This window comes from Anoplolepis gracilipes, chromosome 3 (assembly GCF_047496725.1).
Source record: "Anoplolepis gracilipes chromosome 3, ASM4749672v1, whole genome shotgun sequence".
NCBI classification, from domain to species: Eukaryota; Metazoa; Arthropoda; class Insecta; order Hymenoptera; family Formicidae; genus Anoplolepis; species Anoplolepis gracilipes.
Window position 1 is genome coordinate 7,951,266 of NC_132972.1, and position 16,468 is coordinate 7,967,733.

The 16,468-nt window shown below is 36.7% G+C and overlaps 1 protein-coding gene across 3 annotated transcripts in view; it reads left to right on the forward strand.

The window, feature by feature from the left end:
* Positions 1 to 16,468, forward strand: part of LOC140663397 (protein bric-a-brac 1) — a 377,385-nt gene that overhangs the window by 349,007 nt on the left and 11,910 nt on the right. For all 3 annotated transcript variants that reach the window (XM_072887507.1, XM_072887509.1, XM_072887508.1), the window contains one exon: positions 5,163 to 5,220. In XM_072887507.1, coding sequence (XP_072743608.1) covers positions 5,163 to 5,220 — 58 coding nt within the window. The remainder of the gene's footprint in view (positions 1 to 5,162; positions 5,221 to 16,468) is intronic.

A 16,468-nucleotide genomic window follows, 5' to 3' on the forward strand; every position in this document is an offset into this window, starting at 1 on the left:
GCACGTTTACTTAAAGTTCTGAAGCGATAAAGGCGAAAAATCACTCGCGATATTAGACGTATCGATATTCGCTGCTCGCGTGTCGTCTTTTCGGAACTCGAGTTCGCAGCTTCCGGAATTGTCAGCAGCTGCATCTCACACGAGGAAGAGCAACCGCCGCGATGGCGGCAGTCGTGAAAAATTCAAGGTGGTCAGCCCGGTAATTTGAAGGCGGTTAATAGCGGGCACATGCAACGCTGAAGAGAAACGACAGGAAAAAGAATGCGGGAATGCGAAAGAGACGGGAAGATTGGCAAGCGGGATAAAAATGGCGCGTGATATTTAATTCACGAATCTCTGCTCTCGGTGGCCGCGGCCAGGGCGATCTCGTATCTTGCCGCGTCGGCCGGCTTGAAAGGGGAAGATGAAGGGAATGACGAAGACGGGGATACGCGCTCGCGCTGGCATCAGAGAGAAAGGCAAAGAGGAAGAGCGGGAGAGATGCCGAAGAAGTGAGGGAGAAAGAGAGAACGAGGCCTCATTTCCATTAGCGGCATGCATCATACAGAAACGCCACCGGACTATACGTGGGCGTGTGCTGTTGCACGTCGAAACAAATTGAGATGTAGACTCTGCAGACTCTGCTGCTGCTGAATGACACCGTCTCTCTGTGCATGATTCGAGACGCCGACGTTCCTCCCACCGTTTTCTCTCTTCCGTAAATGATTTCCCGCTTCCTGAAGCCCTTAAGCGCGAATGTGAGAAAAGTAGAATAATGATTGGTGAAAAATTTTTCACGGACATTGTAAAAAATTCAGACATTTTTGTCTGATTTTTCAAACAGAAATCATCATCCTGAATATATATCTGAATGATTTCAAACAATTTGTCGTAACTCTTACTCTGTACTGTTGGGTGTTAATTTGGCACCTTTTAATACGGGTGGGTCAGCGTATTTTTTCGATAAGTTTATTAACCCTTTGAGTCACAGCGGGTCACAGAGACCCACCTTTTTTTTCCTAGTGTTTTATTGTTTTAACTACTTTTTTATCAACAAATACCGGATTTTTTGTCTCTACAGAGTCTCTAGAACATCAATAAGTGTAAAAAAATATGAACAGTCATTAATTGTTAATTGTAAAAATACCATATATGAACAAACGGTCAAAATTAGTACTTTTTTACGAAAAAAATGCATTTTTTACTAATCTATTATGACAATAGATACGGCAATTTTTTTGTAATCTTAGTACACTCTAAAGTATTTTTCAGAATTTTTTTAGAATTTTCCACCGTGTTGTTTTTGTTAAATCCTCGTTTTTTTGATAAAAAATATATAAAAAACAATATTTTCTGTTCTAAATTAAAAGTAACAGTCGTGTTCTTTTTTAAATTTTTTTCTCTGAAGATTTTTTTAGATCGCAGAATCTGAATCTAAAGAAAAAAAAATTTAATTTTCAAAATTTAATATAGGGATCCAATATAGCGGAAGTAAAATTTCGTTTGCCATATTGGATCCGCCATCTTGAATTTTGAAAATCTGACAACGGATTCGTGATCAGCGACCCCAAAAGCCCTTATATACCAAATTTTATAAAATACTGACAATTAGAAAAATTCGTGACTCAAAGGGTTAATATGTAAAACTGTTTTAAAAAATTTGAAAAAATTTATATACCTTGTTTGAGTATCTTCTAAAATGATAAATTTGAAAAATAATTTACTTAAATATATTATTTTATGATGTTATTCGTTTTTGAGAAATTGACATTGATTAGAAAAATCACGGACAAAAATAACCCATCGGAGTACGAAATAAGAGTGTTAATCATTAGAGTTATTTTTCTGAATGGCTGAAAATATCAGACACTCTTTTGAAAATTCTGTCTGAAAATATCAGACACTCTTTTGAAAATTCTGTCTGAAAATACAGACAGTATTTCTGTAAAAAAAACTCTACTTGTCATTTTTTACAGTGAATTTATTCCAAAATTCCTGCAGACCCGAAATTAAAGAGACCGACTGTGAATGTGCCACTGACAACTTAGCGAGACAGGACATCTCATTATTTCCCTTCTAAAGCTGTCTGTATACGATACGAAAAACGTGTTCATGTAATTTGAATGGTTTTGAAATCTTTTGTCCATCTTGTCTCTTTACATTGTGATGTTAATTCTTGGACGTACGAAGGAGAAAAGAAAAAAAAGAGGAACATTGTAATCTTTATTGGCATACGCTCCTATTATTATGCTCGCTCGTATGTGTATGTAATATGCAATTCTTTCATTACAAAAATCTTCAAACAAGCTCTATCGTGTCGTATTCTCGTCGCGGCGTTCGTCGAACGGGATTATCCGCGAGAAAGGCGGTCGAACAGGCATTGCATTCCGAGCGCAATAAACATAAGAACGACGGGACGGCCTGAAAAAAAGAAGAGGAGAGACGGAAGAGAAAGATGGGGAAAAAATACGCCGAGGAAGAGAAAAAGAGAGAGAGAAAGAAAGAGTGCAGGCGGGAGTGGGTGGGCGACCGCGATATATAGGGACGCTCGCAATTTTCTCGTCAATGCACACGTCAACCGGCATGTCGCGTATGCACTCCCGCACGACTCGTGTTCCACGAGCTTGCACCGCAGAAGGTGCGCGGGGGAGGCGGGAAGGGAGACGCGAGACAATGAAAAATGCACGCGCCGCGATATACTACTTGCGCGTCCAAGTTACAACTGCAGAGAGAGAGAGAGAGAGAGAGAGAGAGAGAGAGAACGGACTCCCTCTCTCTCTCTCTCTTTCTCTTTTTTTTTCCTGTCTCTCCCTCTTGGTCTCTCACTTATGCATCCTCCTCCTCTTCCTCCTCCTCCTCCTCCTCCTCTTTCACGAGACTCGAGCGAGGCTCGTCGGAAACAGCAAGCGGGCTGCTCAATAATTCTTTGTGTGGTTTAGCCGAGAGATGCGTGTGCACGTGTATTGACGCGGGGCTATTTCGCGAAATTGCCAGCGTTCGGTGCCATCCCCCTCGTGTCACGACGGCGGAGACGTTATTTCGCTGCACCCACCGCCTTTCGCGTCCACCTCGTGGAAAATCCTCTCTTTTCCCTGCCGATCCGATGATCGTAGAAAAGAACCTCGGCGAAGAAAATCCGAGCAAAATCCATTCTATTTTGATTTTTTCCACCAGAAAGTAACGTAAGTTACATAGATTTTCTTATAGTTTTTGAATTGTTGAACACGAAAATACTCGTTTTATTGGTCCGTGGGAAAGTGATCAAAATTTGCTTTAAATGGTCGAAATAAGACATTTTTATTATTAATTCGATTAGTGTTGATTTTGTTGAAATAAGACTTCAAAATGAAACATTTTAGAAATATTAAATCTATATATATAACATAACAAAATCAATATAATGTAATAATGAAAAAATAAATAATCAATTTATTCAAAGAATCTTAAGTTTCATCAGATGCAACTGTATATATTGTACAGTTTTAAATATCTTAAAATGGAATTGCACTACCATAGAGGCTCCACCTAAAAGTGCGTCAAGTTTTTTATACATAGTAGACCTTTGCCTGGAGCCCTATTATATTTTTTGTACTTTTCGTATTATACTGTATAGCGTCTCGATTTATTCGTCAGCGGAATCTTAATCTTGTCAGTTTCTTGGTTGATCGGCTCCACTAATGTTATATAAAGTCGAAATATCTATTCCTATATCTCTTTTTACGCTTTTCAAATTCTCTCCTCAACATTTATTATTTTTATAAGCTGCACATCTTTATAAAACTGTAATATAAATAATTAAAACCGATAAGAAAATATATACATATAACTTACGTTACACTTTCCGGGCAAAAATCAGCATATTTTACCCATCCTCCTTTCAAACAGAAGAATGTCTGAATTTTCAGACATTTTTGTGAACTTTCAAATGATTAAGACAGATAGTCTGAAATATTTTGAAGCACCTAGATCTGAAAATTCAGCCAAACTGTATCTAAATTCTTAAGCAATTTCTTACAATAATAATAATTGGGCTAATAATAATTTAAATTTATTGATAAATGAATTTTCTAGTAATGTAATAGAGTATTGAAAAATCTCAAAGTTCAGCGCGTTAAGGGATACATTTTAAACGATTGAATAGTGTAGGGCGAGAATACTTTTCGTACGAGCGTCCTTGAAACTATAAAGCAGAGGATCCGCGATCTCCACGAACAGAACTCGCGAATCAATGAAACTTTTTCTGACTCGCGAGAAAGAAAGGGAAAGAGAGAGGAAAAGTGGAAGAAACGGAGCGGAAGGATTTAAGCGGCGATCTGGGTGCATCGAGCGACTCTTAAAAATTAATTTGAAAAGTCAGGCGAAAAGTGTAGCGGTATATAGGATATTTCTGCTCCCCGATATTGCGGAAATCGCAAAATCCGAAAGAAGAGGGTAGGAGGGGAGGGGGCGAAACTTTTCAAATGAGCCAACTTTGCGTGTGTCTTGCGCTTTCGGTGGTTGCCTCTATCGCGAAACCCTTTTCGAAAGCCTCGCATATTAACAAAGTTGTCGACTGTGGCGAACAGCTCCGATTACCTCGCGTTTCCGGTGTTTCGCTCTTACAAATTTTTTGGACAATTTTTCGTTAGTGAAAAAAAAAAAAAAAAAGTGTCAAACTTTCACAGTCGCGCTCGCTCGATTAAAAGTGAGACCGCTATATTTATCTTGCCTATCTCTGATGAATTCTCTTTATGGAGTTTTGAGTTTGTTAAAGTTCTTACATTATTATCTAACACACACGAAGGTACAGTTAATCAAGCCAAAAGCGATGATTAAAGTGTTTCTGTTAGAACGCGCGACGACTAGATTTTAAGTAGGGATTTAAATATTCCTTGTTATACAACTTATAATTAGAAATTAAATACTAATTATATTTCGCGACGCCAAACGCGGTATATCAACGAGGATTAAAATACTTTAACTCTCTCTCTCTCTCTCTCTCTCTCTCCCTCCCTCCCCTTCTCTTAGGATGGACGATTTTCGATTAAATAATTATCCCGCGGAGGAACTCTCGTTTTGCTTTCGGTTAGAAAAAGAGATTGTGCGGATAAGAGATTAAGTCGTTTTCCCAGCTGGCCGTTAAATCGCCACTAATCGCCGCTTTAGCACACTGACGTCTGACCGAGCCAACTTTTCTGTTTCAGGCCAAGTTGTTGGAGTCGTCCCACGCTTGGCTCGGTGCCTCCACCTCCAGTATAGCAGGTGAGTCTTGTTTTCGTTTTTCTCCTCTTCTTCGTCTCGTTTCGATACGTTTCAGGAGATAATCGCCCTCTCGACACGGCCGGACGTAAAAACGTGGAAACCTCCACGTTAGACAACGCACGCACACACGCGTGTCTGGCCGCCTGTGCACAGGGTGTCCTCGCGCTAATGGCACTTTCTTTAATAAATGATCAAATTGTAAAGAAAAGGAATTTTGAAAAGAATTCTAATTAATCTGAAATGTGTAGTATGTAGGGTAAAGGTGTCAATTATGAGATACTTTTTTTTTTAAAAGCTTATATCTTCTTTAATTGTAACTTTTAACTCGAAAACTTTATGTGGCTTTATAGCTAGTACATTCAAGTTTGATCACTAAAAAACATTAGTGGCTCAAATGTGTTTTTTATTTGCTACAATGATTTTTCTCAGACTTGAAAAATTCGTTTGTTTTGAAAAAAGTATCCTAACATGAGATAGTAAGGTTTCCTAATATGAGACGGTCTTAGATTAGAAAATTAAATGCAAAAAGAACATACTTTGAATTAAAAACCGTTTTATTCATTATTACATAAATGTGACATTCCAAGCTTTTTCTATTATTAATTAAATGCTATAGAACTGTATTACAGAACAGAAAATAAAGCTTTACTTTTTGACACACAAAAAAAAATTATAAAATATCTTTAAATTTTTTTTTATATCTTGTATCTATAAAAATCTGTAAAACTAAAATAACATTTTATTGTTGGAGATTCAAATAAAAATTTATCTTTCTAACACAAAGAGCGCACGAAAAAATATTGCAATATTAAGGTTTTTAATATTTCAAAATAAAAAACCAACAAAAAAAATAGAAAAAATAAAATTTTACACTTTTGATAATTCATTCTCTTACTTGTGAGAGAAAAGTCCTAATATGAGGTATCTCATATTAAGAACATTCTAGTATCTCGTATTAGGAACTATAAATAAATCATATATATGATAAAGTTGTGCGTGTAAGATATTCAAAGTAATGATTAAACGTCAAGATATAATTGTTGCACGTTAATGACATGATAAAAGTGAATGTCAAGCTATTATAATATTGCTATTAAATTATGTTGTTTACATCTCTTTTAAGTAACACATTCAAGACGCACTTTCCCTATCATCGTTAACAAAATCGTCTACGCTACTGTCATTTACATTTCACGGTTATCTATTATCAACATGAAATAGTAACATTTATAAAGAAAAGTGGTCGCGTTTGTAAAATAATTGGGGGCCTCATATTTTGCTGTATATACGTAAATGTCAGATTAAAGGTCTATATTTTATAAAAAACATTCAATAAAAGAATATTCCAAAAAAATCACTTTAATAGAGTGTCTATTTTCTGGAAAAATATGAGAAACTTGGAATAGAATTTTTTTCGTATCTGAAAAAATCAAAGGATTTTCATACAATTTCGTTGGAAATTTAAAAATAATTTTTTATTTAATAATGTTGCTCTGATATTGTAAATAGTCAGCGACCGAAAAATGAGTTATGTTTAAAATATATTATAATATCTGTCTTTTTATACATTCAATGTCTTAAAATATATGTATATATTTTTTTAATTGTAATTTTTAATGATAAAAAATTAAAAAGCTATTTGTTTTTTTCAGTACATTTGCAAATTTAGCGTTTGAAACTTAAACGGTTCTGTATGTTTTCTTCGAAAGAAAAGCATTAGAAAATGCATACAATAAAAAAACTTATTTGAAAAAATTGCACCAAAAAAATCTTCAAAAAAATTCTCATTATCTAGAATTTTGAACAAAGATATTTTTAAAAAATTAGGAAATTTTTTTACATGACTTTAGTAGACCTGCTTTAAAAATTACAAATTTGAAAAATACTCATTTAGATTACCGTGCAGTGTAATGTTTAATCATTTATAATATATTTAGCATATTTTTTCTTGCTCAAATTCAGCTCTTTCAAGTTATTTACACAATGTTTGTTGTTAAAAGGAAAGTAAAATCGGTCGAGGATACCCTGTACTTCGTCTATTTCGCGACATATTTAAAGATTACATTTCTCTCGTCGCATATCATCCGTCGTTACATCCGTCGTTACATCCGTCGCATAAAACTCAACGATCGGTTTCCGCAGTAAGTAGCGGGAGCAAAAGATCAATCATCCTTTCCGAGTTTCGAGAGGAGATTCTCTTCTCTTAAACATCCCTCGAGGGCTGTAGTCTCTCCAAGTTCACGGTCACGTTGTTCCCGATTCGTTGAATCACAACTTCGAGAACGTGACTGCAGAGTCTCGTTCTAGAAACGCCGACTCTGCTGATTTCTAGTCTGTCTTTCGGAGGTAAAACATCCGCTGTGTGTGTTCAGGGAGATCGATATCTCGCGGCCGCTTAATATTACACGGACGATAAGGTTCCGGAAACATGGCCGTCGTCGCGAACGACATCGTCGTCGCCGACGATAACGGGAGGTGGCAACACGACCAGAGCACGAGAGGAGGTGGAGGAAAGAGGTTGAGATGCAAAAGTCGAAGGTGGTGGTCGAACAGCAATAAAACGACGGGAGGGAGGGCGCAAGCGTGGGCCACGTCATTACCCCGACAATAATAAAGCGCAGGAATGCGTTTTGCTTTAATATAGAAAGCAATTTAGATAGACGGCCGAGCGGTCGACGCCGGTTAATAGCGGCGATAACACGCTCGCGATTCGCAATGCCCAGCGCGGGACTCGATGTAACTCTTACACTTGTACCTTGCATGTAATTCTCTATTCCGCGTAAAAGCTCTCGGCGCCTGAGAAAATATCCTTCGATACTTTACCAGCGTATATTAACAAGTAATTTAGAAAATGATGAATATTATATTACAATATTTACTTCTAACAACAGACATCTGCAAATACACTAGAAAAATCCGGATAGATGGTTTATAATTTAAATATTATTGCAACACTCTGTACGTTTTTATTCTAATACAATCATCGCGAATATTTAGACAAATTGAAGATAAAAATATAACATATATATATATATATATATATATATATACACACATATCAAATCCAGAATTAGTAAAATTTTACATCTTTTTTTAATAAAATCTATGCCGGCAAAAATTGGCAAACTCCCTCTCCAAAAAAATAAGCAAAAACTGGTCTTTGAATATAATTGGAATTTTTTGTATATTTTCCTTCTATGAATAGAACAATCGCGCGCGACCGCGAATATTTACCAAATTAAAATATAAATATAATTTACATAAATACAAATCGAGAGTTGGAAAAGGTCCAGATTTTTTGAATAAAATCTATGATAAAAACTGGTATTTCTCGAAAAAAAATAAAAATTAAAAATATTAAAATAAATAGAAAACTTTCTTATCCATATTTGCCGATTAAGAAAGTATTTTCTAATTTAAGTTTTGTCCAAAATTAAATCCGTAATAAATGAGAAATTAACGTGATAAATTAGTTTTTTGTTAGAAGATGGTGAAAGATAAACGCGTACCAAATTCATATTGGTATAAATTTTTCACTTTGTTATTATTACATTTTTCTTAGTAAACTAACAATTAATAAAAAATTTAGTATAACATTTACATCTCTAAAATTTTTATTTAAAAAATTTCACTTTAATTTCACATTAAAGGATTTTATTATTAAATTGACAATTTAAATATATGGTGATTAATATGATTTATTAAAGTAGTAATTATTTAAAGCAAAAATATCTTTTTGCATAAAGTTATATAAATATATGTTAGCGTTACATATTAATTACTTTTCTAGTTTTTGCCAGTTTATTTCATTGAATAAAGTACGGGGCAGTAAAAAAGCGGAATTTACCATGATTTTTTCCATTCGCTGGACTTCTCCTGATCAAATCTCGTAAAAATTAATTTCGAAAGAAAGAAAAGCGCGTCCTTATATTATTCTTGACGAGTATTGGAGTGCACATTTTTTAAGGCAACAGAATTTGCATCATTACCAAAGCAAATCCTTATTACGATGCAAAGGTACGTTAGGCAATTTTCTCAGACGTATTCTTCATATCCGAGTTCGATCCCTGATATGGCCCTCGGCCGGGAACATAAACGCGCGTAAATCCCGCAATACGCGTCTCGAATTGATTGATTCCCCAGTGTGCCGTTTCGTGCGTGTTCACGCATATGCTGAATGCGTGCGTGGGTGCACGGTATCCCCTCGCTTAAATCATTTTCTTCGATTACTCCTTGACTTCCCATGAGACGCGGCCGTTGCCGACTGTTTGCTTCTCTTAACGATCTTAGCGCTTATTTATTCCGGCGCTTTTCTCGTCCGCGTGAGGGTTTCTAAACGAGAAAACATACATCGAGCCACCAATTTTACTATCCGTGATTTTGCTTGAAAAATTACTATTTCAGAATCTTAATAATTTAAGAAAATAATTTTCATATAATTTTCTTAACATCAATTTCAAAAAATCAACAAGGAATTTTTTCCATTTCGAAGAAAGTGCATTCTCATATACGTATATAGATAGTTCAAAATTTTAGAAAAAAAATTTTTATTATTCGCAATCCGTTATCTCTGAAAACTTTGCACTTTTAACAGAAGAAAAATAATTTGTCGCTTATAAATCGAAATTTCTCCCGATGTTTCGACGCAGTGAATCGGTAATTAATTCAACTTGTGCCTTTTGAGGGTACGAGAGATTGCCTAAGTGCGATTATCCGTTTAACGAGACGATTTGTCAATCTCGGAGAGAAAATGCTCCGCGCAAAAGCACGAGTTGCACGTGCGCGCGCGCGACCAAACGCTATTGTATGATAATATTATTCGAAGCGATTATATTCCAATCCGGATTTAGCTATGACACCGTTACATACGATACGTATAGCATCTTTTTTTTTTTTTAGTTCGCTGGCAATCATTCCCGACGATCGTGGGACAATCGATTCGCGCGCGAAACGAGATTATCCATATTTCAATGCAATCGAATTATTATGCAAACAGAAGGCTATTTCCCATTTTTTGGACCTTCCGATTTCTTTCGCAAGTGCGTGTAGCGCGCGATTTCAGCGATAGAATTCTTAAAATGACGGCTTGTCATTTAAGCTATCTCGCAATTGCCGGAATCATCCGAGATAATTAATATATAACGTGAAAGAGTTTTTTTTTTTTGCTGATCACGAGAGTTTTACTTTATTCGATAAAACCGTAATGTTTGCTGTAAGAGCGATTATTCCGTTCGTCTCTTCAATTTTGGGGTTAATTTCTTCTTGAATAATTACGCGCAATTCGCGAACGAACCAGAAATCGACGGCGCCACCGCCGTCGCCGCGACAACGCATAAATCGCATGGCCAACATGAGTGACGTTAACTGCTGCTAACACACACGTGGGTGTGACACGCTCTGTGGACCACACAGTGCCCATTCCCGCTTTTCTCTCTACCTTCGCCTTCTCTTGTCGGCCCTTTCGCTTCGAGTTACGCAGCGAATCACACATAAAGGGGCTAAAATGAATAATTGTAGCATATAATTATATAACAGGCTAGATATAATTATTATTGGTTAATATTGATATAAAGTGTGACAGTTAAATTCAAAATCAATTTTTTAATTTTGAAATTTTGATTGTCAATTAGCTTGAGAATTTTGTAGATTTATAGAAGAGCATTTCTTTAAATTCCTATAATGCTCGTTTTATTCAGCTACCTTCCTCATTTTATCGTAAATTACTCTGATCATTTATTCAAAACTATAATAAATCCGGGAAGCTTCGCAAATCGTATATATATTTTTAGTCGAGAGAGTTTGCCACCTCCCAGGTTTCGTGCTCTTGTTCATTAACATGTTGTATTAATCTTATTTCAGCTTATATATAAAGCAGTAATAATATAATTTTCTTAATACAATTTTCTATTTTAATTAATAATTACTCGCATTCTGTGAGATACCAGTATTTCGCTCGATTCCTTCTTCGATATTGTCTTCTTCAAACTTTTTATTTGTGTCACAAACTCCTCTGCGATCTTTATTTTCTTATTTATGGCTTCAATTATTTTATTTTATCAATTTTATGATCCACTTTGAAGGATTCTCAGACCCTCATAAATATCTTAATGATATTTTTCAAGTTTCAATCACGTGAAACTCTAACAAACTCCACTTGTTTTTTGCCGGGTGTTCGTGTCAGAGACACCCGAGCAGAAAACCGGGAATATATAAAATGCGGAAGGGAAAGAATGCTTTGTCAAGGTTACGCAAAGCGTGATTTTTGCGCTGTCCTTCTCTAGGTGTGGCCTTTTCCCGCGAAACGCGAAAAAAGTCTCGAGACGAGAATAGGAAAGTCGAAAAAGAAATCGCTGACTATTTTCTAGCTGACTATACGACCCTGCTGAAGCTGAAGGCGCCCACGTGGACGCGACACGATCTCCAGGAGGCGATCGAGGCCGTGGTGACCCAGAAGATGCGCTTCACCCAGGCATCGACCAAGTACGGGATCCCGAAAGGCACCCTCTACGACAACATCCTCGGCAAGTCCAAGAGGATGATGATACTCGAGGAGGCCGGCCTCGACCCGGCCGAGGAAACGGCCGTGCTCGAATTCTGTTGCGACATAAGCGTCAGCCCGTACAATCGACGGACGAAAAAGTCCCTGAACGCGATACTAAATTTTGTCGAGCAGCTCAGGCAGAAGCGCGATCCCGCTTTCATGTTTACCGGGCTGTCGGGCTTCCGCTGGTGGTGGGCCTTTTGCAAGAAGCACTCGATAGTCTCGCTCTATTTCAATGACGAGAACGAGAACGGGGCCGATTCTTCTTAACGTTTGCCGCTCCTTTTGACGTGCTTTCACAAAATCATAATCGAAAACGTACATGTGATGATTTATATCACTATAAAAAAATTGTCAAAGCGTTCAGACCGTTTTGTCTGAATTTTCACGTCTGGAGATCTAAAAGTAATTTAAGATAATGTGTCATAATCATCAGAATCATCTTTCTGAAGATTGAAAAACATTTCAGACACGCTGTCCGAATTTTTTAGATGATAGATTGTCTGAAATTATATAGATATCCAGATCTAAAAATTCAGAAAAAAAATCTGAATTTGTAGACAATTTCTTACAGTGTATTTGTTCTGACAGCAAAATTTTACTTTAATTTACAAAATCATATATTTTCGGAACTCGTCGCGCGATTCAATACTTTAATGTTCGATCGATGTAATTTTTACGTATAGTCGCGAACATAATCCAAAGTGGGGGATTTCTCTCTCGATCGTCGCAACTGTAAAAATCGCCCGCCGAGAATGCGAGAGGAAAAATGCGGAAAATTTAATGCCTCGGCGACAACGAGAGTTCATTCGGCCGACGTTAAGGCAAAGGGAATATAATAAGCCGGACTTTCCAGCGACGCGACTCACTATGCGACCATTATTCATTTCCGCAAGCGAGACACACTCGCATTCTCGGAGAGAATGCAAGAAGCACGTTTAAAGGCGACCAGACGCGTTCCAGGAGAAGCTACGGCTTGATATCGCACTCGATTATCCCGAAATTAAGTGAGCAAAAGTGCCTCTCGAAATCGTATAAATGATAGTACATATCTTTCAAAAAATTATAATTTTATAGTTATAAAATTAAACGAGAGAAGAATAATCACGTTTACATTTCACACAGCAAAGCCCGTTCAAGTGTCTTTCAAAACCAAAAGTGTCAGATTGGATAGAATAATAATGTAATGTCACTGAGATTTGCGCATATCTGGGAAAATTATCGAAATGGATTATTCAACGTTTTTGGGAGGATCTGCCGAGGTCTTCTCCAAGTCTATCAAGACTTTAAGAGATGTATAATATTACACTCCTGAGAGAGAGAGAGAGAGAGAGAGAGAGAGAGAGAAAAAGAGAGAGAGAGCAACACCATATTCGAACATATTTCCGCAATCACTGCCCTTGTTCTTTTTTTAATCCATTTTTTCCCGATTTTTTGTCGCGTTTTTTTCTTTTTTTTTTCTATCCACTTGTATGATTCCTCTGGAGCATGCGCGCGAAACCGACAACCGACGCGCAATCCGTAGACTTCAACGCGGAAAATCGCTGCACAAGCAGGGTCGCAGGAAGAATTTGCCTGGTAATTGAAAATCGAACGCCGCGTTGCCGCTGCGTGCGCGGGGCAATCGCGCGAAATAATAACGCGATTAAAATCGGGGGACTTTAATGGGCAAAAAATGTCTACGTTCGATTAAATTTAATATCCATCAGAATCGATTGCATCAACGGCGATTAGCGCGGTTATTCCCCTGCGACAATGTTTCTCGATCTTTTTTTTCCCTCGGTGTCCGACGCTTCTGAAGTAATAGAATTTTTCATTTGATACACATTAATACAATAAGAGAACTAATTCGTTTATTCGTTAATAACTCCATTTGCTGAAAAAGCGCGCAGGAAATATTTTCAATTAAAAAGGAAACCGGGTATAGAGAGAGCAATATATTAAATATTAAGTTTTTATGAATTGTTGAAATATTTTTCAGGCACGTTAATTTGTAATATAATTTTAAATAATACACTGACAAATAATATTAATATACATTAATGTTGTTTTTCCAACTTGTGCGTTTACAAAAATTTCAATAATTTATAAAAAACAATATTATCAGGCTATTATTGCATTATACATACACACACTTATACACAGTGAATTATTCTATTTCTTGATAAATAATAAAAAATTAATATTAATATTAAAAACAAAAAAAAAAAGAAAATTACTGTTATGGAAATTCTTCGAGTGTCATTAATTTCGGGAATTCTATTGCGAATTATATTCTTGCAAATCAAATTGCTCGTGAAACAATCTAATGTATGATTTTAGTGCCTTCCATTTATCTGCGTCTTCCACATTAATGTTAATCTACAACGAATCCGAAAATATATAATTCATATATATATATATATATATATATATATATATATATATATATATATATATATATCCAAGTGATAGCTTATACTATATTTTGTATATACTTCTGGCTATCATGTGTATCTCAAATCGATGGGACCAAATCATCGCTGAAATCGTTGTTGTTCACGTATATTATAATAAGATGTATCGCGTACAATTAGATATTTTTCTACGAGTTTTATTATTAGCTAAACATGTTTAAGTTATTAACGTTGCCATGCTGCTACTGACAATAATTGCGCGAGGTCATTTCTAGTACAGTACTAGTATATTAAGATCGTGATGAAGGAATGAACGTTCTGTATATGAAAGTATGCGTATTTTTGTTAACATTCCATCTAATTATTGAATAATCGCATATGTGAAACAAGTACATATCTTTTTCTTGTTAAAGCAACGCACATAGTTAATTAGAAAAATGATTTATAAATATTAAAGAGAAAGAGAGAGAGAGAGCAAATGGATGAAGGAAATATGTCACGTACTTACAAAAACTGATTTAGTAGGGCGATAATATTTAATCAGCTTTAAAACGATATTATCGAGCTTATTATTTAAAGTTTATAAATAATTGCGCGCTTTGCCGGTTATATTATATTTATATAATAGCGATATAAATAATATAAATATAACGCGGAAAAAAAATGATTTAGACAAATTTAACGAGAAAGTAGAGCGCAAAACAACAGGGATTTTTCCCATATAAAAGGGCTGCATCTAAATACCATCGATCAGTTGCACGCGACTTAAATCTTGATAACGGCAGATTATCTCACATTCGGTTCATATTTATTCATAAAAATAATATACAGCGACTTTGCATGTTTTATAAATACGAGTAATCTGCTTGTAATTAAACTTAAATTGCCCCAACTGCAAACTGGAATATACACATCTTGATACAGTAATATATTAAAGTTATATACCGGCAAAGCATGCGGCTCAAAATATTTTATGCTAAAACGAGTAGCCATATCTCCCTCGTGCGTTTAGCTCTCCGCTTGTGAAAAATTTCATTCCGCAACGCATAATGGTAATAATTACAAGTGACGACGATGAATGATATTAGATTACTTCCCTGGTGTGTTGCCCCGGAGGAGCACTGTGAGAGCGTGTGATACTTTTATCGGTGTACTTGTGCATCCCGCGTGAAATAAAAGGAAAGCCGAGTCGATTACGCGCGAAGAACAGGACGGGCAGACGATTTAATAGGCTACGCTTTAGACGGCCTTTAGACTTTTTGCGACAATTATCGAGTGCGCTCGCCGGGCAATAAGCGACTAATATCCAGCAATTATCGATCAACACGCGGCAGTTAATGTCGAGATCATCGCTCGGGTTTTCTCGTGAGGAAAAAAAAAAAAAAAAAAAAAACATAATTCCGCTAATTCCCACTGATGCGTTGATAAGGACAGACTAATAGTGAGTTAGATTTCAAGATAAGTATAGCTGGAGAAAGATTCAGTCGGCGAAACCACACACACATTCCAGTATTGTAATTAACTTATAAACTGTAAAAAAGAAAAGAAAAAAAATGACATTTCGACGCCAGCTAAATTATTCTGCCACGTCAAGAGGTACTTTCTCGCGCGGATTATTACGTTTTATTGTTCGCGAACTCGCCTCGAGGCCCCGAGGAGCTCGAAACAACACCCGACGTCCGCCTTCCTCCTTTGGCGACGCGTTGCTGCACTTCTCGCGTCACATTATCGTCGATCCCTGTGGAAGGATGGGAGGAAGGGGAGGGGACTCACAGCTCGCGTATTTACGAGCGGCGCGTTAATTGAATCCCGGTGAGAACGATGTAATATTATACCGCTGTTATCGCGCGTCCGCTAAAAGTGCGGCGACACAGCAAAGTGTGCCTGAGAACGCGAAAGCGAGAGAGAGAGAGAGAGAGAGAGAGAGAGAGAGAGAAAGGGTGCGAGGTGAGAAAATTAAGTGTGAATGAGCGGTATTAAAATAGGCGAATATATACACGACATTCCCCGATAAAGTATCGAAAGTAAGGTACCACGATATCTCGCGGGACGGCCATAAAACGGTGGCGTTACGATGGTGCTACCGCTGCTACGGATTGTGATCGCGATCACAAGGTGTAATCCAGCGGAATCCGCGAGTTTCGCAAAAGTAGCGAGGACGCTTCTCATTCATAAGGCTAGATTAGATCGCGAACGGAATGTAACGTCGCGAAGGAGAATAAAAAAGCGCTACGAACGCGAAAAGCGTTACATTGTAAACAATTGCCTAAGAATTCAGACGCATATTTGTCTGAATTTTTAGATCTGAAAG